The 23,093-nt window shown below is 36.6% G+C and overlaps 3 protein-coding genes and 1 pseudogene across 4 annotated transcripts; all 4 read right to left on the bottom strand.

The window, feature by feature from the left end:
- Positions 1-339: 339 nt before the first annotated feature.
- LOC147558330 (exonuclease V, chloroplastic-like) lies at positions 340-3,742 on the bottom strand. Of its 2 annotated transcripts, none has more exons than XM_086659969.1 (7): positions 3,210-3,742; positions 2,905-3,009; positions 2,246-2,367; positions 1,646-1,795; positions 1,375-1,528; positions 992-1,068; positions 340-802 (listed from the first exon to the last, which is right to left on the bottom strand). In XM_086659969.1, exons 1-7 carry the CDS (start codon positions 3,552-3,554, stop codon positions 586-588), a joined length of 1,170 nt encoding a protein of 389 aa, XP_086516095.1. In that variant the 5' UTR covers positions 3,555-3,742; the 3' UTR covers positions 340-585. The 2 variants fall into 2 exon arrangements, with proteins under 2 accessions (XP_086516095.1, XP_086516096.1); XM_086659970.1 differs by having other exon boundaries at positions 3,302-3,683.
- Positions 3,743-4,315: 573 nt separating this feature from the next.
- Positions 4,316-8,111, bottom strand: LOC147558329 (protein IQ-DOMAIN 2-like). Its single transcript, XM_086659987.1, has 6 exons — positions 7,847-8,111; positions 7,307-7,405; positions 6,914-7,228; positions 5,965-6,192; positions 5,558-5,677; positions 4,316-5,323 (listed from the first exon to the last, which is right to left on the bottom strand). Exons 2-6 carry the CDS (start codon positions 7,379-7,381, stop codon positions 4,652-4,654), a joined length of 1,410 nt encoding a protein of 469 aa, XP_086516113.1. The 5' UTR covers positions 7,382-7,405; positions 7,847-8,111; the 3' UTR covers positions 4,316-4,651.
- A 4,806-nt stretch (positions 8,112-12,917) lies between these two features.
- Positions 12,918-15,242, bottom strand: LOC147558328 (beta-1,4-xylosyltransferase IRX9-like). Its single transcript, XM_086659967.1, has 3 exons — positions 14,321-15,242; positions 13,852-14,068; positions 12,918-13,413 (listed from the first exon to the last, which is right to left on the bottom strand). The coding sequence occupies exons 1-3, from the start codon at positions 14,995-14,997 to the stop codon at positions 13,291-13,293; spliced, it is 1,017 nt and encodes a 338-aa protein (XP_086516093.1). The 5' UTR covers positions 14,998-15,242; the 3' UTR covers positions 12,918-13,290.
- Positions 15,243-16,661: 1,419 nt separating this feature from the next.
- On the bottom strand, positions 16,662-17,213 carry LOC147558327 (secreted RxLR effector protein 161 pseudogene; annotated as a pseudogene).
- Between the last annotated feature and the right edge of the window lie 5,880 nt (positions 17,214-23,093).

Here is a 23,093-nt window from a genome sequence, read left to right as displayed (position 1 = left end):
GGAAGGAGTGGGTAAAACTCCCGAGTCTTGTGGAGTTGACGGCGTCTTGAGAAGCTTTTGACGCGACATTGTAACTTTCGTGATGGGAGAGGCAAAATTAGGATGAGTTTGAGTTGTTGGTTCAAAACCTTATGTGACAACTGACAAGTGACAATCAGACTCGGGAAGTTTCGTATGGGCCGACATGAGTGTTTCTTTAATGTTTCTGTCACATTGTTTTATTCTAATGCAACACGTGTAGTTGAGTTGGTAGATCTTAAAACGTATAGTATTAAACTGAAAAATCTATTGCACACAATTTGATTTTACAAATAGACTTCAAATACTACAACTCAAAAATAAAAACTCGAAGTAAGAATTTTGATTCAATGATGTTGAATTTTGTACAAGCAATAATTATCACAACAGAGATTTCCTAACAATAATATACAAAGCTATATGCGTAGGTGCATCGGAAAAAATGAAAAAGAAAGGGAGATCTAAAAAACGTCTTTATGATCAATCACCATCGTCAATAGAGGGCTAACCTACATATTAAGCTTACAACGGAATTTGGATAGAAACAGCAGGGAGATATGGTGGCCCCTATTTACTACATTTGATATCGGTATCGGTGTTAGCAGGGCAAATGGGAGCGAACTTACAGGACTTGCATTTCCAGCGCTCCTCCTGTGGAACATAAACAGCTTCTCTCTCTCCCAACCAGAACCCTAGACGGTATTTTACTTTGCTCATGAGCCAAATGGGATCATATGTGAACTGTTCTTCACCTACCAGTGAATTATCTCCTTGAAATTCATATCTGCATCAAACCACACTTCTCCTCAGTTTGTGTAAATACATTATCACGTACAAATCTCAATGCGGAATTTTGGATCAGAGTTGGGTGTCAAAGCTTCGACAGGGGCATCAATGGCAGAGTTCATGTTCTGGTCGACTTTTAAGCATCAAAACAAATGTCAGGGGAAGCAATAGCTAAGATTCTGTTTACCTCAAAAGTAGCTGATCGTGAGCAGGGAGAAGCATAGAACATGTATTTTTGAACAATCTCATTATGTCCTCGAGGGTCTGCAAATGCAAAATAACAGATGCAAACTAGTCAGCTTCCACTTTTTGGTGATCAATCATCACACCATATGCTGGCTATAATATAATCATGCAGCTGAATAAATACAAATATTGTTGAAGGATCATCCTACAAGATGTTCTTAGGTTAGCAGTCAACCCAAGCCTCACCTTCAATAATATTTTGTTAAGAATGGGTTTATTGAGAACTGCAAATATCATATTCATCGAGATCTTTCTGATGCGTTCTATCACCATATATTCACGAAGATTGGGACATATCTAAGAGTGAAGGGTGATCTTTGTTACCTTTGCAGGAAAACCTGAACTAGCAGTGAGCCGTTGGATTTCTTCGGATAGAATATAGTGAGGATTCAACCCAAATGACATGAAGAAGCGGCTTGGATGAAAGTTATCTGTAACTAGATTGTCCCATAAGTACTTATAGCACATTAACTGAAGCCTGCAAAAGCGAAAACGAATTTCTTAATCCTTAAAAAATCCTCTAATTATTACAAAGCATTGGATCGATCAACTTATCGAATATATTTACCACCTAATCCTCGAAACAGATTCATACCTTCCATTTCTCTTTTGTGGTTCAAGAGGAAGTGTAGCTTGAGTACGAGTTTTTGTCTCAACTAATAAAGGGTTGCGGGCAATATCATTTACAGGCATTTGAATTTCATCGATTATTCCAACCATCCATACCCCTTCTACAAAACCTATTCTGAAATTGAAAAGAGGAATTTAGAAAGAATACCATCTACAACAGAATGATCCAGCAAGCTCCAAATATGAAACAACATGCCAATTTGAAACCATCAAACAATTACAATTTCCACAAGATTGTCCCCCCACCCAAAATGTCAAATTTTTAACCCGTTATCTGACTGTTTATCCTGTTGTTTTCTTAATCAAATTTTCAGTCATTACGGGGTTTTCTGGATCTAATTTAAAGAATCCTAAACTAATTATCCACAAGTTCTATTTCACGTAAAAACTAATAAACCCTAAATAATAGATACGACTCTAATAATCAGATACGACTCAAATAAACAGTTCCATTACTTGTAAAACTCAACACACATACACAAAATTCTGGGACACTCGACAGACGCTTATTAACCAAGAGGGTCAGAAATAATCTAATTCTAAACAAATGGAATAAACAACTTACAGGGGAAGCTCACGGGTTAATCCTTCCAGTAATAGTTGATGTACACCAGCAATAAAATTCATAAACTTCAGAGCCCAACCATCTTCCGGTGCCTCTATATGTACTTTTACCTTGGTTAGAACCTGACTCCAGTATCATAAACTCAACAATTACATCACATAGTAAGAAATGATAAAAGAACTAGAAGATAGAAAGGACCATAAGTAGAAGTTTGGACAACAAAACGAACTTATATTGTGTGACTCTCACTGTTTTAAAGACGTGAGGCTCTCTGTTCATTAAGACAATAAACAAGAATATGCATGGACATTGATACATGCCCAAATCCTCATTGATATCATGCCCAAACTACACAAACAAACACATTCAAATGGATATTTCTTCACGTTTCTATTAATTGATCTTTCTTCACGTTCAAAGTAGAAAAAGTTAAAAATCAATACTTTGATATGATACTGTCATTTGGTTGAAAATGATACATGCACCAAAATCTCCCAAAGCAAGAGTTTATTTTGCTCTATTTCATGAAAAAATTGAGTCTTAAGACACAACTGAATAAGAGAATATGCCCACCAATAGTCGAATAACATAATTAAATAACGAAAGTATAGCAGCATTTAATACTAAAATCTGATGATTTCGACAACTTCAAAGCTTACCTCTTCTTCGAGTTTCGTATGTCGAGCTTTACCTGCCTTCATACCTTTAGAGTCTTTTGGTTTGCCTCTTAGGAGAACAAATTCCATTTGCTTTTCGCACCACTCCTAAACAGAAAAATGAAGTCGATCAAGTTAGTCTACAATATTGAATTAAATTTTAAAAGACAGAACGAACAAATTTCACAACAATTACAAATAACAAACAAATCAATTAACTGATTCATTTAAAAGAACTTAATTGGATTATGGGATTTTAAGCAGAATTAACATAAACCCATGTCAAATTATCAACCGGAAATTCTAACCGTAGCCGTGATATCAGTGATAGCAAGCCCTCTTCTTTTCCGGAATCTATGTAAGAAAGTTTCGAAAGCTTTAATCTTTTTCTTCTGGGTACCTTTAAAATCACCCAAATCTTCGATATCTTCAGTTTGATCATCAAGGGTTTCAGTTTCAGAACAACTTGTCAATTTCCTCTTAGAATTAAAAGTCATCGAATCGTTTGATTTCTGGTGTCCATGAAACTGAGAAGAAGAAGATAAAGAAGAGGTCGTAGCGGCAAAGGCAGCTTCAATGAGAGACATTTCATCTTCGGTGATGAACTCAATGGGGATTAGAGGAGGAGAAGATTTGGGTGGAATTTCTGTCATCTAGGGTTTCGAAATTCATAGATGAGAACAGCAGTAACTAGATTATGAAACGGTACGGTAGGGAGATGACCGTTGTTTTGTCATTCTTCTCTTGTAAGCTACATTTACAAAATAAACTGTCGGTAACCCATACCCGACAGTGTATTTGCTAGATTTTTATAAAGTGACAGTTTCTATTGGGCAGGAAAGAAAATAGGAGATAAAAGTGTTGCTATATCCTCTATAGTGGTGCTTATGGATCCGTCAGGCCCAGCCCGGGGTACTCTTAAGCTTGGTTGCTCATGCCCGGCCAGTAATAAGCTTTCTCAAGCAACGCCCATGTACGTCGGTTGCTAGGATGGCCCGCCCAGACCGTATCATGGTACTCCTTTGGTACGGCCCGATTAGGGAGGCCTAGCCGACTCGTACAAAATATGGGCCTGGCAAGCCTGAGTTTTATCCTCAAGCCTGAGTTTTATCCTCGTGCCCGAGCTGGGCCTTGATCTGAGCCCCGAGGCTTCTCTGGCCCGGTCCGGTCTTTTTGGTTGTAATATTTTTCTTGGTGTTGAATTCCGATGTGCTTAGTTCAACAAAAAAAAAAAAATTCCGATGTGCTTTCTTTCTTTGTCCATTATTTGTTATGTTTTCTCCTTGTTTTTTTATCGTTTTCTTTCGAGAAGACAAGATTTCATATGCAGCCCGTAAAGGCAACAAACTGCAAGAAAAAAAAAATCATAAAAGGCGCCGCAAAAAGCATCTAAAATCCCAACTTGACATGAAAATTTTAGAAATTGAAACTTCATTTATGATTTAGTAGAAAGAAACACAAATTCAAATTTATCACCATTCACTAAACCAGGGTTTAAGCCCTGAAAAACAAAGAATAAACCATTAACTTACAACATACCCAATTATAAAAAAAATCATAAACTGTCAAACCCCAAACCCTCGTATCCTTAATACAACATAGTAGTAACTAATAATAAGATTTCTGCTTAGATAGATTGAGCAGAAAGAGCCTCCACATTAGAAAACCTAGGTCTCCCTTTCCTTTGTTGTTTTGTTTCTCTTTCAATATCTATCTATTTGCTTACTTCATAGGTCACAGTTTGTTCTGTTCATGCATCAATGCTCTTGATGGAGCTAATATCCACCCTGGGTGGGCCAGAATGTCGCCGAGGTCCACTAGAAGCTGGAAAAGAAAGCCGCTTCTTGGCAGACCCTGCTGAGCTCTTCTCTGGAGTCTCTTGTTTTTCGACTGCTACTGGGCTTATTAACCGAAGCTTGGCCCGTGCAGATTTAGTGGGTATCATATAACTTGGGATTGCTGGGGAGCTTGCTAAGCTCTCATCGTCCCTCACGGACGACCCAGCAATGCTATGACGACGTGGCCTTTCTGACTGTATGCTGCTAACCATGCTCCTAGAATCGTCATCTTGAGTATATAGACCTCCTTTTGGACTCGCTGATTTGAACTTCCCAGATGCCATTAATGATGATATCGGCTTGGATTGAGGAGTTGAAGGTGAGAGGCGATTTGGTTTTTGTGATTTTGGTGATGGCCTATTCGCCATGGCTTCACGGCTTACGTATGATTTGCTGATATCTATTACTCCAGTACTACGAGTTCCACTTCTTACTGATGATTGATCATTCAGTTCTTTCTCATTGGTTCTTGACTCCCATGGACGGGCTGCCATCCATCGCTCTAACCAGCTCCAACCCCATTGAGGATTCGCTGGGTCCATGAACATTGGGTTTACAGATCGCGTAGAATTTTTTGACATTTGCTGCAGGTCATGAGAAAATATTATAAAATTATAACTACAATCGTATCAAACTAATGCTGTTACAAATCTCATCCTAAACCTAGATTGTCGTTACTTTGTCAACTCAGTCTTAACGAATCAGGAAGTTGGTTCTCATGAAGTCATGTTGAGCCATAAGATGACTATCTAATTCATCAGCTCTTCGGCTATAATGGTACTTGTAATTTGCAGACAAGAGTGAATAAAATGAGATACCTGATGAGAGAAAGCATAAGCGAGTGCTCTTTCTCTTCTCATGGCGGCATCTTTCTTATGTAGCAAACTTGCTTCAATTTGCTCCTTGGATTGAGCACTGTCATCCCATTCCTCTCCCATCTGTCAAATATATCGGACAGCAAAGACTCATAAGAGAACCAAAAAGGCGGAAAAAGAACATTAATGCGAACACTTCGTAGAGCAGGCCTATCTAGTTTAAACAAACACATGAGCACTACGAGATGCTTAATAACAAGAATTCAATAAGGTAATTAACAGGTTCAAATATTATTTTTTAGTTCTTCCCTAGTATTCTTAGTTTAATAAGTTACCGGCAATCAAGGTATAACAATAAATCTAATGAAAAAAATACAGAAAAGATTGATAGAATAATGGGAAGGGCATACACTTGCTCTCAGGTTCTCAAGCTCCTTGTCATACTTCAACTGGAGTTGCCGCTGGAGAGCTTGGTTCTCATCTGCCATTCTGATTCTCCTAGCCCGGATTTGAGACTGCACTCGTGCCAGAGTCTGCATGCATCTTAAGGTATTTGTGGCTTGGCGTTTGACAGATTGCCCATCTATCAACGTCTTCAACCTAACCAGACCTCTCAAAGCCCGTAAAGCTCTCCTTGCCTGAAAAAAGTGTTCAAATCAATTCATAAAAGTTTTTCTGGCAATATTTGTAAGTACCCTACTCTTTCCCAACCCAACTTACGCTCTCTTGAACAAAAGCAATATGAGACAGCTTATCACGCCCATGATAGAACATCAATTCACATACCCAGATTTGCTAAATATATTGGAAATGCTTTTTCACTCCCTAAGTAAGATTCATGTTAAGTTGGTGGTCATCCAACTCAAAACCAATTGGCAATGAGTGGAAAGGACCCAAACATTATATTCTTGGTTGTTGGAGTGCCTATTCCCAATGTGGGACTATTCTCACAACTCACTGTGAGCCGTAAATTCAGATCATCGAAATCCATTACGAGAAAGTAAGAATTGAATATGCGGCTTACAAGAGTGCCAGATCAATATGGCATTGACATATTAGGAGAAAGTAACTGTCCTCAAATATATCAGTTGGAGGACAGCAGGAGCCACACTCTTTTAAACAGAACCAACTTACAAGCATTTGAAATTGGAAACAAATTCAAGAAACTAATAACCTTTTCCAAAAGTGGCATTTTTCATTATATATTTCGTAAATCGATGACATTAAATTTTAACTAAATGGGCAATCATATGCCCGACATCTAATGATTCTTATCATCAAAGTCTGTACATATAAAGTTCTAACACGTTGGGTAAGTATTTTTGAGAAAAAACACTTTAATGTAAACATGGGTAATACCAGATATCCTCGGAATGCAGTTTGAATCTTGATTGCCGCAACTTCCTCCTCCGATTTACCCGGAAATCGTCTCACATTCTTGAGCCTAACAACCTCTGCAGCTACAACAGGAGTAGCAACTGGAACCTCAGCAGTAGGAGCAGTACTAGCTACTACAGCTGAGTAATCGTGTGTGTTCTGTTCATTCCTTATTTCTTCTAGTTTCACCTCCTCCTTTGGTAGAGGATAGGGTTGAACACTTTCCACCACTGAAGAAGATGTTTCGTGTTCTTTCTCTTTTCCAAACCCCCATTTCTTCTTAGACTTGCTCTTTCTCTGATCAAGAACAAATCAATGATTAATTTAGACCTAAAAGCTTTCATTACTAAAAAAGAATGGGATTTTAGTCCTAACCAGAGCTTTCTTCTCGCTTGATTCCGGGCTAAAAGCTTTCTTTAATGCAACAAACCAATTTCCTTTCCTACCCATCTCTTTATCATTCCTCGATTCGATCTTTAACATATATAGAAAAACATAATTACAAACTCAAATCAAATTAAGAGTATTCTATAACAATTCCATAATCAAATAAGGCAATGCTTATGCTTTAATTCATTTATAACCAAAAGAGGATCATAATTAATGAAATCATACCATCTACAAATTTCAGCTCAAGAGATGCATTTTTCAAGACTAAACAACATGAACCATAAACAGATCGAACATGAAACTCCAGTAAAACCAAATTAAGATAAAGAGAAACAATGCAATCACCAACCCACATTGAAAACCCCAAAATCAATGAATCATGAATCAAAATCTTCAAATAATGAAGAACCCAGATTCTGAAATCACAAGATCTTGAGAAAAACAAAATACCCATACTCATTTTTTCAAACATATAATAGACTTTTCATAGATCTGAAAGGAAAAGAAGATAGAAAAGAGAAATACCTGTAAAACTAAATCCCCGGATCTCGGAACTCTATTGCCTCTGTCACTCACTCTCTCTCTCTCTAAAACTTTCACACTCACTCTATCTGTGAGACAGACATAAAAATTGGATCTTGGAAAAGGAAATTAACGAGAATAGATAGAGATGAAGAAGGAACAGCCTGTGTGTTGCAAGTGGACCCACTCGTTGGCTTAAGTGATAATCGATTTTATCAAACAAAGTACTGTTGTTTTCCGTTAAAAATAGGACTTCTTTTAACTTTATTCAAAATTCATTCTACTTTACCCCTTCAAATAAATATGAAATTCTAAATGATACAGTATGCTCACAATTATTTTCATGCATTTAAGTCAATTAGAGATTTGTAATGACCGAAATTGAGCAAATGGATATGAAGAGACACCCTCTCGGCCTCTCCGAATTTTTTTGTTGTTGAAATGCTTCGGATCTAATATACTTACTAGATAAAGTTGCTCGATGGTAAGTGATAGTAACAAGTCTAACTGAGATTATGAAATACGCAAGGTATGTAATTGGTAAGTGATAGTAATTTAATGAGATTATGAAACACACAAGTTGTGTAATTAATATAAGTTAGGGCCAACATATATGTAAGGTTATTTTCTAAACAAAATGCATAAGAAGTTGTATATTTATCCACTATTAACAAAACAAAGATTCAACATTTTGCCATAAATGTGGGGATATTTCTCATTCTGGCCCCGGAGTGCAATTAATTTTCCACGTGGACTTCTAAATGATTACAAATGTTGAGATGAGCCTCGTCTGAGTAATTGGAAGCATTGATTAAAAAGTCAAGTTCAAATTTTTTAACCATGTCTTTCTGTTTTTTCCCCTTATTTTTGTTTTAGTTCGATAGTTTCTTTTTTCTCACTTTTGATTTATTTATCGTCTTCTCTTTCTCTCAACAAAGACATCCATTAATGAAGGACCTCAAAAACGATTAAAATAAATTTTGGGCTTCTTTTCTCCGTTTACACAAAAATAGATTTTTTTTTTCTTCTTCTTCTTTGTAAAATTTATAAAATAAACGTTATGTTTAAACCTTTTTCTAAGGAGAGAGAGAGAGAGAGAGAGCAAAGACCAAGAACTTATTTTAATTTCGATTTAAAAAATATTGAGTGAGAAAAGAAGTAAATGAAAGAGATTAGAGAGAAACTACGAGACTAAAACAGACAAGAAAAAGACAAAGTACTAGAAAGCTTAGATTTGATTTTAGTTAATATATAGAAATCACAAAAAGAAGTCATTTCTCATTAATGTTAACTTAAAGGGTCATGTTGAGAGCTAATCGCACTTTAGGGGGCCAATTGCAAAATACCCTAAACAATATAAGGAAAGGAATGGGTTGGTCAAACACCTAAACATTAAATTCGGTGGGAACGGTAACCATATCCAAATTAATGTTATCACAGGTGACCGTTACTCCATTTTAAGTATTTTTATTGGGATATATATCCTTTTTGGTTTAATGCGGTTTTGGCCCCTAAGTCGTGATTAATTGGTTATTTTGGACTTCATCGTGTCTGTCGATTAGCTTAGGCCCCTAAAGTCCCAATTTTTATTTTTATTTTCTTTAAAAATGTGTTCGTTCTCTTTTATTTTTCGATATGTTTTTTATCTTCTAAATAGTATATCTTTCTAACTAATTTATCACTTCTAAACCTTTCTAACTCATTTATCTTTCTAACTAATTGATCAGTTCTAAACCTTTCTAACTAATTTATCTTTTTTATCTAATTTTTTCAATTCTACTTTACCCCCTTCTTTAAATATGTATTCTCTTTCTTTTCTTTTTCATCTTACTTTTTATCTTCTAACTCATTTATCTTTCTAACTAATTTGTCTCTTATAAGTTTTCCTCTTTCCCCTTTATCTTCAACAACAAGTTGTCGATCGAAGGTGTTTGCTGAGTTAAATATTGATCAACATTAACTAATTAAGAAATCAACCAATTGACTTAGGCGGCACGTGGCGGTACCCTAAATGTAGGACGAACAAAACTTCGATATAACCAATAGAGGGATACATTCGAAAAAACACTACCACCCGAGCCCATGAAAAGGAGGTCAACACGAGGCACCTTCAACTATGTCATAACTTAAACACCAGTAGAAGGGTGGGCTCGAGTTAGTTTTACAACCTGAGTCCTGGAATGGGAGATTTGTAGAAGCGAGCTTCAATTTTCCGACGACATAAGAAGGTCACCCACCGATGACTTCTCTCTGCGACCTTCAATTTTTTTATCTTCTTCTTCCCAATCTCTCATCTTCCCTACCTTCTTTCTCTCTCTTCCCCCTCTTCTCTTCCATCCTCCTCCCTCTTCCTCCCTCCCTTCTTCTCTCCCCCTCCAACTTCTATGTTCTAGCGAATAAATTTGCCTTCGCCGGAAAGTCCTCTGGATTTGAGGAGAACACCAGATCCAGACCCCCTCTTCATCTGGAATTTCTAGACGAAGAGGTTTCTTCTTCATCTCGAAATCCAGGACAAAGAAGGGTTCTAGATCTAAGATTTTCCCCAAATCTAGACGACTTTCCAACTAAGGAAAACTATTTCGTCGGAACAAAGAAGTTAGAGGGAGGAGAGAAGAGGGTATGGAGGGAGAAAGAGATGGAAGAAAAGAGAAGATAGAGAGAGAAAGAAGGTGGGGAAGAAGAAGAAAAAATTGAAACTCATTGGAAAAAGTCGCCTGTGGTAACCTTTTCATGCGACCGACCTTCTTACGTTGAAGAAGGTGAGGTAGAAATAGTTAATGTGAGGTGGATAAAAAGAAAAAAAAAAATTAAATTACTGAATGCCATGAACGAAGAATTTGAAGGTTAAAAAAAGTTTAGAAGTTAAATAGGAAATTCAGACACTTTTTTTTTTGATGAAATGGAAATTCAGACACTTATGATGATCAAATAAGAAACTCTTTATCGCGGTCAAAATAATAAATTGGTCATAAATTAGAGACCGAAAAAAGTTAACACGTCAAAGTATGGTTTATGTTAAAAACAACCTAAATGAGTAAACAAAGTAGTAACCATATAGATTTGAAGTAAACAATTTTCATGTAAATCACCCTACCTTCCTACAAGATACCAACAAAGATACACGAATATTACTGTCTCTGGAGAGAAAACAATTTTACAGTTTCTCAAACAATGACACAAACAAATGCAGAGCTAACCTACCAATCATAGAAATTGTTATTTGTTAATTGGTCAGATAAATTGTTGCTTAATCAACAGTGGAAGTTCTTGTAGGTGGGACCTCTTACTGGTATAGTGGGGCCTTACTTGCTCCCTATACAATAACCACCGGCTAGCTTCTTGTGGTGCATATAATTATTGACCTACCTACACAAAATATACATGTATATATAATATATATTGATTGAAAATTTATTTACCACTTCCAATTTTTTATCAATTAATTCTTATATAAAAATATGAAAATACTTCTCAGGTCGAGTGGAAAGTGTAACTAAGTTCCTATTTATTGTTGTATGAAATTGTAATTTTCTTTTTTTTGGTGAATGGTATGAAATTGTATTAATTGGCTGAAAAGAGTTTTACTTGTAGTTCACTTAATGAGAAAGTAGTAAGTGTAGGCATCAATAAGAGGGGTGTATCCAAAGAACCTTAACTATGAAGATAAAAGTAGAAGATAAGGAGATGTATAGGGTACCAAGCCATGGTTTTCTATCCAACCAAATAGCTCAAGAAGTAAAAGAACCAAAGCATTCTATCCAACCAAATTGCTCAGAAAGTAATGCCATAGAGTTTTCCAACTGTTCCAATTGGAACGGATTTTAGCTTGCTCCAACTCATCAAACTCAAACAGAGCATGTCATTGTGTGCGCTTCGTCGAGCTCTTAAAATTTAGAGCTAAGAATAATACAAATCCGACTCCTGATAAATGAGATAATAAAGTTTGGACAAAATCGGGTACTTTAGAAACTAAAACCACAAAGAAGAAAAATCAGTTGGGGGTTATTTGAGGAAATGCGTTACCGCCCAGATTGAATGACTTGTGTTCCACCTGCCCCAAAGAGGAGGATCCAACTGTCACTATAGGCACATGTTGGGATCTTGTTGAGACGCCTACATGGGGTGTTGAATCTACGAGATCCGACAGTCGCATTTCGCCCAAATCGGGCGCGTGGCGGGGATCACTTCAGATCTTAATCTAACATCATTCTTTATTCCTTTTTCAGGCGGATTGGGGAAAACCCAAGGTTCCCGTCGCGTTTTAAGCCAGATCTGACGCTCCATATCGTATCCGATCAAGATTAATTCACACTTTCTTAACGTATACGTCCCTAAATATCAAAATTTCCTAAAATAGGTGTCTTTCGATTCCTATAAATTGGACACCAATCAACTCCAAAATACAGTCTTTTTTAGTGCATTCAACAATAAGGTTTCTACATTCTAGTGTTTCTACAATATCAACTCTAAAGAGAAAGTCAGGAGCATTCTCTGTGTGTCTACAATAAAACATCTACAGAGAATGTTAGGAAGGTTCTAGTTTGTCTTAATACCAAATGACGAGCATTTTTAGTTTGTCTAGGACCAAGTCCGAAGTAAGGAGAAATCTATTGTGTCCAAGAAACAAGTCAGAAGTCAGGAGCATTCTAGTTTATCTAGAACCTAAGGCAGAAATCAAGAGCATTTAAGTCAGAAGAATTCAAAGAGTTTGTATTACTCACTAAGGTTCACCCGCTTTCCCCTCTAATAACTACCATCACAACCCTAAAAGGGAGTAGTTTGATCTTGGGAAGCAAACACCTCACAATTGGTACTATTACTGGCGGTACTGTTATTGTCTTAAGAAAAGATAATTTATTACGGCCCCAACTTAAACCACTTTACGTCACTGAACATTTATTGTTAGGCACTAACATTGTTCATCTCTCTAATAGTTAGAGAAAGGGCTATTCTGGTTTGTGTACAACCAAAAATTCTATTTTTAATTTGGTGAAACAGATAGAGTGACAACTCGAAGTATAGTCAGGTTGTTATGTTACGACTACGAACATAAACTCGGTTTTAATGAGGAAACTAGAAAAAATGAAAACTCGATTTGAACCACGAGATACATCACCAACAAAGAAGAACATGTTACAATTTGTGGTTGTTGCGGGCTCAATAATGCACAAAAAAATAAAAATAAAAAGATTACAAGATGTATATACAAAAGATATTTTTTTTGGAAAATTGCAAATATTACAATGCCACAAATTCAAAATCTTTGATGTGCAAATATAAATATTAGCACCTTTATCACCTTCTAGTTTCACTTATTTGGTTTTATTGTCTTGGGCATCATCTCTACTGCTTTTCTGCTCATTTCAGTTTTATCTGCTTATTTGGTTGTATTGTCTTGGGCATCAAAATCTTTGATGTGCAAATATAGTCTTTCAACTATGATACTATCAAGAAAGTGTGGAGGGTAAGTTGAGATGCCATTGCATAATATTGGAGCAATCCTCTTCTGGCAGTCCTCTCAATTTGGTCTCATCTTCCACCACCATTTCTTGAACAAATTTAATCGAATCCTGCAATATAGAAAAATAAATAAAAAAGTTAAAATTTAATGTTATTAGACGACTCTCATTACATTAGATCCCATGACTCATTTAGCCCTAGGTCGACCTGACCATACTGAAGTATAACTAATCCACGAAAGAAATAAAACCCGAAATCTTCCGTCTTGGATTAGTTTCGAGGTGAGATAGACCCAACATAAATTTTGCAACAAATGTACCTTGATATATAGAAGAAGTATAACTGTATAAAATATCAAGAACAAATTTGCTGACAACCATACATATTGGCCAGGAACATTAGGGTTAGCGAACGAGAGTTACGCGTTGAGGCTCAAAAATATTATTAAAAATGCAAGCAAAAACAATAATTTGAAGATACTATAAGCAAACAAATACTACAAAATCATAAATTAGAGAGAATGATTATTAGTTAGGTATATATAGTACCTGTGAGGAATCTTGAGTAGAAGAACGGCCCCATCTTTCTGGATCCCAAAGAACCGAACTGTTAAATGCAAAATTTGATTTTCTTATTGAACTCTCCACATTATTCGTATTTCTCATTTTCCATCCTCCACCTTTTACTTTTTCACAATTTGGTCCTTCTATTACCACTCTCTTCCTATTTGCTGATACCCTTGCCACATTCCATGTCCCAAAATCTCTGCAAATTTCCCCAAATTATTCAAAATTCTAATTAAATTTTAATCATTATTCCAACTATTATAATTAATAATTAGTATTTTTAGAATCATCGTTATAACTCAATACTAACAATTCTTTTATAGTATTGTTGAAACGGTATACAACTATTGTTATTTAACGTATAACTGTTATTAGTGTTACTTTATTACTTTATCCATTTGAATAATTTAACATGAATTATTTACGGGAGAAAGAAAATAGATATACGTACTCAATTTCTCGGATCATTTCGAAGAATTCAAGATCGAAAACATTGTAAATTGTGGTGAAAAGAACGATCCCGTTTAGACGATGATGTTCAATATGATTAAGAGCAAGGTTCCTTTGATGATCAACTTCAGCTTTCGGATCTGTAAAATTCTCTTTATAAACCAAATGCCTATACATAATTCCTGTTTTCCTCAAAATTTCGGACAATTTGGAAGAATCGGAACCAGATTCAGTAACTATCCAAAGGAGTGGAGTTGGAACCAATTTCAAAGTGTAGCTAAGTCTTCTTATAAATGCACTTTGAAATCTATCATTTAAACTTGTTGGTGTAATAACTATCAATTGCTTTCTAGGAACCAATTCTTCTTCAAATTCACCAACTTGAAAATCCTGTACTGAATAATTTTCCGTTCTAGTTGGAACCGATACGGGAATTTCTGCAATTAAACTTCCATTAGAGTTCTCAACTTGGACTTGTGTACTTATAGTTCCAATGGTTTCGTTCGAAAATTTTCCATACTCCATAGATTGATTCGATTTGACGCGTATATTGAAAGTCGACCGAATAGTAATGGGGGCGAAACCGGTGAAAAATCCCATAATAAAACACAAAGTGAAATGAAATAAAGCTTTCTTCCATAATTGAAATCTCTTTTTTGATCTATCTAAAGAACCCATGATAAATCTAGAACCAATTCAAACACATGTACAAAAACAAGAACCCAAAAATCCACTATAACTCAAATAGAGAGAGAGATTGCAAATTGCAAGCATATATATAAGTTTGACATTTGAGATAAAAAATAATGAACTTATATTTAAAAGAGGCGGGAACCAATGAGATCTTAGATTAGTATTAGTTAATAAAAAATGATTAAAATTTGGAAGGTTAGAAAGTGTAAGGAAAAAATAGCATTATTGGTGTGGTGGGGATTCTCTTTTTCTTCACTTGGAATTGAAGAAATGAATAAGGAGACTATAAATTGATGGGTTTACCAAATTGTTTGTTGAGAGATTGAAACCTAGTACCTACTTACTATTGTAATTTGTTTATGCTAATGATTAGAAAAAGGTTGATTTCGAGTTGGTAATTCGTTACCTATATATATCTAGTTTGTTCATGACTAGAATTCCTTAGCTATGTTATATTACCAAGTTAACTATTTTAATTTTTATATTATTTAATTAGGTGTAGTGTTTATGGTTAATAAATTCAAATCTTTATAAAATTTTGTTATTAATAACATTATTTTTAACTAAAATAACTTTTTTGAAACAAAACGCAAAAATTTTCTTTTGAACATGGCGGTCTGACCCGTTAACGGGACGGGATTGGGAAGGGGGCGAACTGCCCCAAATCCACCACGTCGACATCCCTAGTTTACTTCCTTCTTTGATTGTTGCTTGAATGATTATTTACATAGTTAGTGGGTATTTATGTATGTTGAATATGATAGAAAATTAAATTCTAATAAATGCGGAAGTTACATACCTTCAGCCATTGTTGATTAAGTCTAAGTTGGAACCAAGATAAAAAACAGAATACTGAATACTGAATGTCTTCTAACCCCAATCCTCTCTGTAAGTTGTTGTGTTTATGATGGAGAGACACAAGCAATAATATAGGAGGGGTTAGGGACCTTCAGTTATTGTAACTACTCCCACTTCTTTTCCATCGAAGAAGTGGTTAGTGAGTTGGTTATTGCAACCAACTTTATCTCCCAAATCTTTATTCCCAATACTCATGTACATAAGCATTTACTAAATTCAAATCAGTAGATTGGTCAAAGCCAAGAAAGAGGGAAATTAGGAATGTGGGCCACCCTTAGTCTCTAACAAAGAGACGTGTCCAACATTCTCCCACTTGTCCCACATGATATATTTCATAAGCACATGAGTGATGGACTGTATGGCCATACGAACACTTAGTTAGGATACCACTCATTCTTAATTAAAGAACATATCACACGAATCATAGCGGTCACATTCTGATAAGTGAATGTTTCCTTCTATGTATTACAATGCATTATGCTCTCTAACTAAGCACTTGATGAGCATAACTTCCGAATGAGTAATTTTTGACAAAATTACTTAGGTCCTCCTTTAATATCACAATGGATATAAGATAGTTATTCTTTATGTGTACGAATAAAACCATTTATTTAAAATAGCCAAACACCTTAAATTAGTCAAAGAAAGTACATGTCAAGCATTACATAAGTTAACAAAGACCCATACGCTCTACATGATCTCAGAACACTTGTGCCGGCAACGCCTTAGTCAGATCTGCAATCATTAACTTAGTAATGATATGCTCAATGGCCACTACATGTTCCTTAACTTTATCTCTGACAAGTAGGTACTATGTCGGTATGCTTACTTCTGCTTCCACTCTTATTGTTTTTAGAGAAGAAAACCGCAGCAGAATTATCACAAAAGATCTTTAATGGTCTCTCTATAGTATCGAAAATTTTGAGACCTGAAACAAAGTTTCTCAACCATATCGCTTGTGTCGTTGCTTCATAGCATGCAATAAACGCTGCCTCCATAGTAGATGTTGCGAGGATGGTCTGTTTGGTACTTCTCCAAGATATAACTCCTCTAGCAAGAAGAAAGATATACCCCGAAGTAGATTTTCTTGAATCTACACATCCCGCAAAATCTGAATCCGAATATCCAACCAGCTCCAAATGGTCAGTATCTCCGTAGGTCAGTCTGTAGTCCTTAGTTCCTTGCAGATATCTCATAACTCTTTTCACAACCTTCCAATGTTCTTTCCGGGGATTGCTTTGATATCTTCCTAGCAATCCCACCACGAAAGCAAGATCAGGTCTTGTGCAGACCTGTGCATATAAAAGGCTTCCTACTGCTGATGCATATGGAATGTCTTTCATCTCCCCCTGTTCCAATGCATTCTGTGGACATTGACTTTGAGTCAATTTTCCCCTTTAGCGATTGGCGCTACAAGTGATGCACAGTTATGCATCATGAATCTTTCTAAAATTCTTTCGATGTAGGCTTTCTGAGATAATCCTAAGGATCTTTTAGATCTATCTCTGTGAATCTTTATGCCTATGACATAAGAGGCTTCACCTGAATCCTTCATCTCAAAATTCTGAGAAAGAAATTCTTTAGTCTCATGCAGCAATCCCAAATCGCTAGTTGCAAGTAAAATATCATCTACATATAGGACTAAAAATATATATTTGCTCCCACTGACCTTAAGGTATATACATTGATCCACAATGTTTTCTGTAAAACCAAAAGAGGTTATAACATTGTGAAACTTTAAATACCATTGACGGGATGCTTGTTTTAGTCCATAAATAGATTTCCTGAGCTTGCAAACTAAATGGTGATTTTTCTCGTCAAGAAACCCTTCGAGTTGAACCATTTATACCTCCTCTCCCAAATGTCCATCAAGGAATGTTGTCTTAACGTCCATTTGGTGTAGTTCTAGATCGAAATGAGCTACTAAAACCATAATAATCCGCAATGAATCCTTCTTAGAAACCGGAGAGAAGGTTTCATGGTAGTCTATTGATGTGACACGAAAATGTCACATTTGGAAAGCCTAACTAAGCTAGTTAGTTCGTTTTGAGTATTATAAATAATATTTTATGTGTTTTTAATGTTAGGTACCTATTTTGGAGTTAAACATGTGAATCGGAATAAAGGGAACGAATTGTCACTATCATTTCATGTGCCGAAAACGAGAGAAAAAGACTTCAAACAAATCAAATGACAAGAGGAGTTAATGACGAGTCCGACGGTGAAAACGGAATCCAATTCGGAGTTCGGACGGGGAAGATGTGAAAGATAGAAGCTAAGGTCTTTTCTTGAAGGCACCCCCTTTGGTTCTAAATGTAGAGACAAGATGAAGGCACTCCCTAGGTTTTTAATTAAAGCCCAAAGCCAAGTCCAAGCCCACAAAAGAAAAGAAGAAGAACAAGACAAGGAAGAATCATGGAGGCACTCTCTTTATGGATCCAAGTCAAGTCTAAGTCAAAGTCTTGACCTAGGCTTTTAGTAGTTTAGGCTACTATTCATCATCTTCTTTAATCATCATCAAGCAACCAAGAAGGAGGAGAGAGAATAAGGCTAGGGCTTGAAGTTTCTAGGGTTTATTGTTCTTGAAGCTTTAGGGTTTGGAAAGAGCTAGAGAGAAAAAGAGAGCAAGAAGGAGGAGTGCCGGCAAAAGCAAGGCCGACCAAGCTCAAGGCCGGCCTAGCCTTGGCCGGCAGCAGCTCGGGCTGCACGGCAGCAACTCGAGCTGCTCGGGAAGGCCGCGGTTGCAGCTGTTCAGCCCAGAACAACAAAAAGCTTGCAGCAGCTCGGGTTTACTAGAGCTGCTGCTCGGGATCTCCAAAACGCGGAGCTACTGCTCGGTTTACTCGGGGCAGCAACATGGGACGCACGAGACGCGCAAGGGAGCAAGGGGATGCACGGGTTCTTCAGGGGACGGCTTAAGAAGGCTCGGGAAAGACAGGATTTGGCCGGATTTCTTCATACCTTTGGTCGGATTTTTCTTGGTCTTCCGGCCACTTTCTTGGCCGGAAACCTTAGGGCTTTTACTCCCCATGCATGATCTAGCTACCCATGTGGTTTGATTTGATTTTGGACTACAAATTTCTAGAGAGAGAAAGCTAGGGTTAGCTTTAATGGAGATTGTGTTCTAAATGGACAAGATGATGGTGGTCACTATGGGGAACCCAGAATTTGCTAAAGGGAGATCGGCTGCACCTTAAAGACTCATATTTTCCGACGATCTTAGCCTCGAACCACATCGAAAAAGGGGGATTCTCTTATCATTTTCTTTCCATTTCTTATTCAATCATCATGTTAGCTAACTTTAGTGTGTCGATTATATGAGATGAAATGTGATGAATTCGTGATTATGTTTAATATGATTTGATGTTTTGATTATAAATTGATGTTCACTTATTTCGATTATCGTTTCGATCGTATTTTCATGTGTTTTGTCAAGCACTTCACATAGTTAATAGGCGAAATGAAGTATTCGATTTCGATCGTAGTCTTGTCATGCACTTCACATAGTTAGGCGACTAGACGACACTTTCGATGACTCGGGATTAACCGATTTAGACGTTTGTTTGACTAAGTATGATCTCCAGATATACATAGTACTTAGAGACATCTACTTTAGGAGTCGAATATCGATTGTACCTCGACACACTAAATCGGACTACACATAGTCGTAGGTTTATCATTATAGATTCCCGGACTTCGACACCTCTCTCACTTATTTGTTGCCCGAATCGATTCTTACCCGTCTCGACTCTTGTTCCTCCGACTCTTTTCTCGAATCTCTCTCGTCCGTTTACTTTTATCGTTTAATTAGTTTTATTTGTTTTCTTTATTGCTTATTCAATCAAAACCCCCATTTGCCTTTGTTCCCTTTACTTTTTAGTCTAAGTTAGCTAGTGATACCTAGACCGGCGAACGAGACTCCTTCGTTATCCAAATTACCTTCCTATCCTTGGATCGATCCCGATTTTGCCGGATTACTACTTGATACATCCGCTTGGGTGTGCAACCTTTTCGAGTGCATCATCTATGCCTTCCTTCTGAGTGTAACCTTTGGCTACAAGTCTAGCCTTATATCGTTCGACGTTTCCAGAAGAGTGTCTTTTGGTTTTATAAACCCATTTACAGTCAATGGCTTTAGACCCTTTTGGTAACTCAACGAGATCCCAGACTTGATTTTTAGCCATAGATTCCATCTCTTCCTTCATGGCATCATACCAAAGTGCAGATTTTTCTCCATTTATGGCTTCTGAATGAATTTGGGTCACGTTTAGGCCCAATGTCAAAATCAGACTCTTGGAGATATACCAGATAATCGCTGAAAATAACTGGTTTTCTTGTTCTCGAGGATCTATTTAGAACCACATCGTCATGCTCAATTTGTGAAACAGGTTCTTGAGGGATTTGTTCTTCATGGATCGGTTGCTCTAAAATCGGTTGTTAAGCAATTATGTCAGGTTGACTTCTTTGCACAACAACCAAATTTCTAGTATCCACTGACAACTTAGGTTCCTCTCATGTTTCCTCAAATTCTATCAGTCGAGGAATATCACTCCCACTTGAATCAAAATCCTCAAAGAACTTAACATTTCTAGCTCAACTATTCTTTGGGGATATGAAGGACAATAAAATCTAAATCCCTTAGAGTTAACTGCATAGCCAATGAAATACCCACTGGTTGTCCTTGGATCTAACTTCTTTATGTGAGGATTGTAAATTCTCACTTCTGTAGGACACCCCCATATTTGCAAATGACTTAAACTCGATTTCCATCCGTTCCTTAATTCAAATGGTGTCTTAGGAACGACCTTAGATGGAACTCTGTTTAAGATGTACACTGCGGTTTTCAAGGCTTCACTCCATAAGAATAAAGGAAGATTAGTGTTACTAATCATGCTCCTCACCATGTCCATAAGAGTTCGGCTCCTCCTTTCGGCTACACCATTTTGTTGAGGTGTGTCAGGCATTGTATATTGAGCAACAATGTCTTCTTCCTCAAGGAACTTAGCAAATGGACCAGGCATCTGACCCTTTTCTATGTACCTTCCATAGTAGTCCCCGCCTCTATCAGACCTTACAATCTTTATTTTCATGTCCTTTTGTTTATCTACTTCTGCTTTAAAGCTTATGAAGGCATCAAAAGCTTCAACCTTATCAAACAAAAGATAAAGGTACTTGAATCTTGTATGGTCGTCAATGAAGGAGATAAAATATCTCTGACCGTTGAGGCATTGGGTAGGAAAAGGTCCACATATGTCAGTGTGTATGATCTCTAGGATTTCTGATCTCCTTTTGGCATCCTTAGAGGTCTTGTTTGTTTGCTTTCCCTTTATGCAGTCCACACAAGTATCAAAATCAGGAAAATCAAGAGTTTTTAAAACTCCATGGAGATGTGACCTAATCTCCTGTGCCATAAAGTAGAGGAGTTCTCATCGATCCTATTACGTTTAATACCAACATCTGTATGCATATTCAAATAATTATGCTCGAAAGTGGGGTCTAGATCAATTTTGAACAAACCATCAATTAAAGTTCCACCATCAACAGAAAAATTATTTTTCAAAATCCGAAAACATGGTTTCTTAAATAAAAATTCATAATCAACATCCACAAGTTTTGAAACAGAAATTAAGTTTTTGGAAAAAGATGGAACATAGAAAACATTGCTTAAATCTAACACAAAACCAGTTTTCAAAATTAATCTAAAAGTCCCCACAGCTTCGACCTGAGACCGCATCCGGTTTCCGGAATAAATGCCAACCTCATTTCCTTTCGGCTTCCTTAAGTCCAGAAAGCCCGGCATGGTATTAACAATATGAATCGTAGAACCAGAGTCAATCCACCAAGTATTAGTTGGGGCATCAACAAAAAATGATTCATGACATACACAAGATATGAGATTACCTTTCTTCTTAAGTCAGTTCTTATACTTCAGGCGATCTTTCTTTTCATGTCCAGCCTTTCTGCAGAAGAAACATTTCACCCGTTCGCCATGATGCTTTAATGGCATAGTTTCTTTGTTCTGCACATTCTTGACACGTTTTCCCTTCTTGGTACTTCCTTTAGCATGAGAAACAAAATGGGAACTTTCAAATTTCTCATGTTTCATCCTCTCTTCCTCTTGAACACACATGGTCAGAAGTTCATTGATTTACCAATTTTCTTTATGTGTGTTTTAGGAGATTTTGTAAGACCCATATTCCTTAGGAAGAGAGTTAAGTACCAAATGAACTAAAAATGACTCGGAAATCTCAACTCTAAGGGGTTTCAGCTGAGCATCAATGTCCCTCATCCCCATAATGTGCTCACGCACTCCTTTAGAATAGTCAAAAGTTTTGTCTGAAAGTCTCTTCATTAGGGTGATGGCTTGTGTCTTTTCTGATCGAACAAATTGTTCCTCAACCGCTTTGAGAAAGTTCAATCAGTTATGGAACCCCGAATAATCTTATTCACGCGGGACTTAATGAGCATTAAACTTAGGCGATTAGATCGCTCCCACCGCTCATAGTCCAACCTTTCCTGAGGCGTACTTGATTCCGTGGGGACGGGTGGTGCATCCATACGAAGCGCCAAATCCAAGTCCATACACCCCAAAGTGAAGAGAAGACTGTCTTTCCAATCCGAGAAATTATCACCACATAAAATAGGAATATGAGAAGTATCATTCATAAAAGCAGTAGAAATCGCTGCAAAAAAACATTCAAGCTATGAAACATTTATCTTTAATCTAAACCAACCAATGTAAATTTAGTTGTAAATTCTAACCTTCCTGTGGGCAGAGGCTACAACGCATAAGAATTTACTATACTTTATTAATAAGACTAGTATAAAGAAAATATCAAACCCGTAAAATTTTCATACTTGTGGGCATAGAAAATTCACATTTAATATTTTATTTTACTATCCTATTCTAATATAATTTTACAACATAATTATCTCCCTGTGGGGCAAAATAATTATTTATCAAAAATTACATTACAATTGGAATGTCATTTTAACTTGATGCGATAAATAATAAACACATCTGTATATTTCTAGATGCTATATATGACTACTCTAAAAATGTGCAATGTTCAAACAAATGACAATTTATCCATCCTAATAAACGGTTCCTCATGTAATTTGACATACACTAATATCATGTCTATAAAACAACACATGACACATCAAATTTCTAATAAAATTAGCATAAATTGGTCATGACAACATGAATGGAGTGGCATTCA

Source organism: Eschscholzia californica, unplaced genomic scaffold (genome assembly GCF_041429995.1).
Source record: "Eschscholzia californica isolate CP2 unplaced genomic scaffold, dmEscCali1.0.p SCAF_2, whole genome shotgun sequence".
NCBI lineage: Eukaryota > Viridiplantae > Streptophyta > Magnoliopsida > Ranunculales > Papaveraceae > Eschscholzia > Eschscholzia californica.
This window is presented reverse-complemented; position numbering and strand designations above follow the sequence as displayed.

Coding starts and splice junctions, on each gene's coding strand:
- LOC147558330 (XM_086659969.1), bottom strand. CDS start 3,554: ATGACAGAAATTCCACCCAAATCTTCTCCTCCTCTAATCCCCATTGAG. Junction 1,796..2,245: donor TTAACCCGTGAGCTTCCCCT/GTAAGTTGTTTA, acceptor TTTCAATTTCAG/AATAGGTTTTGTAGAAGGGG. Junction 1,529..1,645: donor CCACAAAAGAGAAATGGAAG/GTATGAATCTGT, acceptor TCGCTTTTGCAG/GCTTCAGTTAATGTGCTATA.
- LOC147558328 (XM_086659967.1), bottom strand. CDS start 14,997: ATGGGTTCTTTAGATAGATCAAAAAAGAGATTTCAATTATGGAAGAAA. Junction 14,069..14,320: donor GAAATGATCCGAGAAATTGA/GTACGTATATCT, acceptor GGAAATTTGCAG/AGATTTTGGGACATGGAATG. Junction 13,414..13,851: donor CTACTCAAGATTCCTCACAG/GTACTATATATA, acceptor TCTATATTGCAG/GATTCGATTAAATTTGTTCA.
- LOC147558329 (XM_086659987.1), bottom strand. CDS start 7,381: ATGGGTAGGAAAGGAAATTGGTTTGTTGCATTAAAGAAAGCTTTTAGC. Junction 7,229..7,306: donor CAAGCGAGAAGAAAGCTCTG/GTTAGGACTAAA, acceptor GTTCTTGATCAG/AGAAAGAGCAAGTCTAAGAA. Junction 5,324..5,557: donor CTTATGCTTTCTCTCATCAG/GTATCTCATTTT, acceptor CATGACCTGCAG/CAAATGTCAAAAAATTCTAC.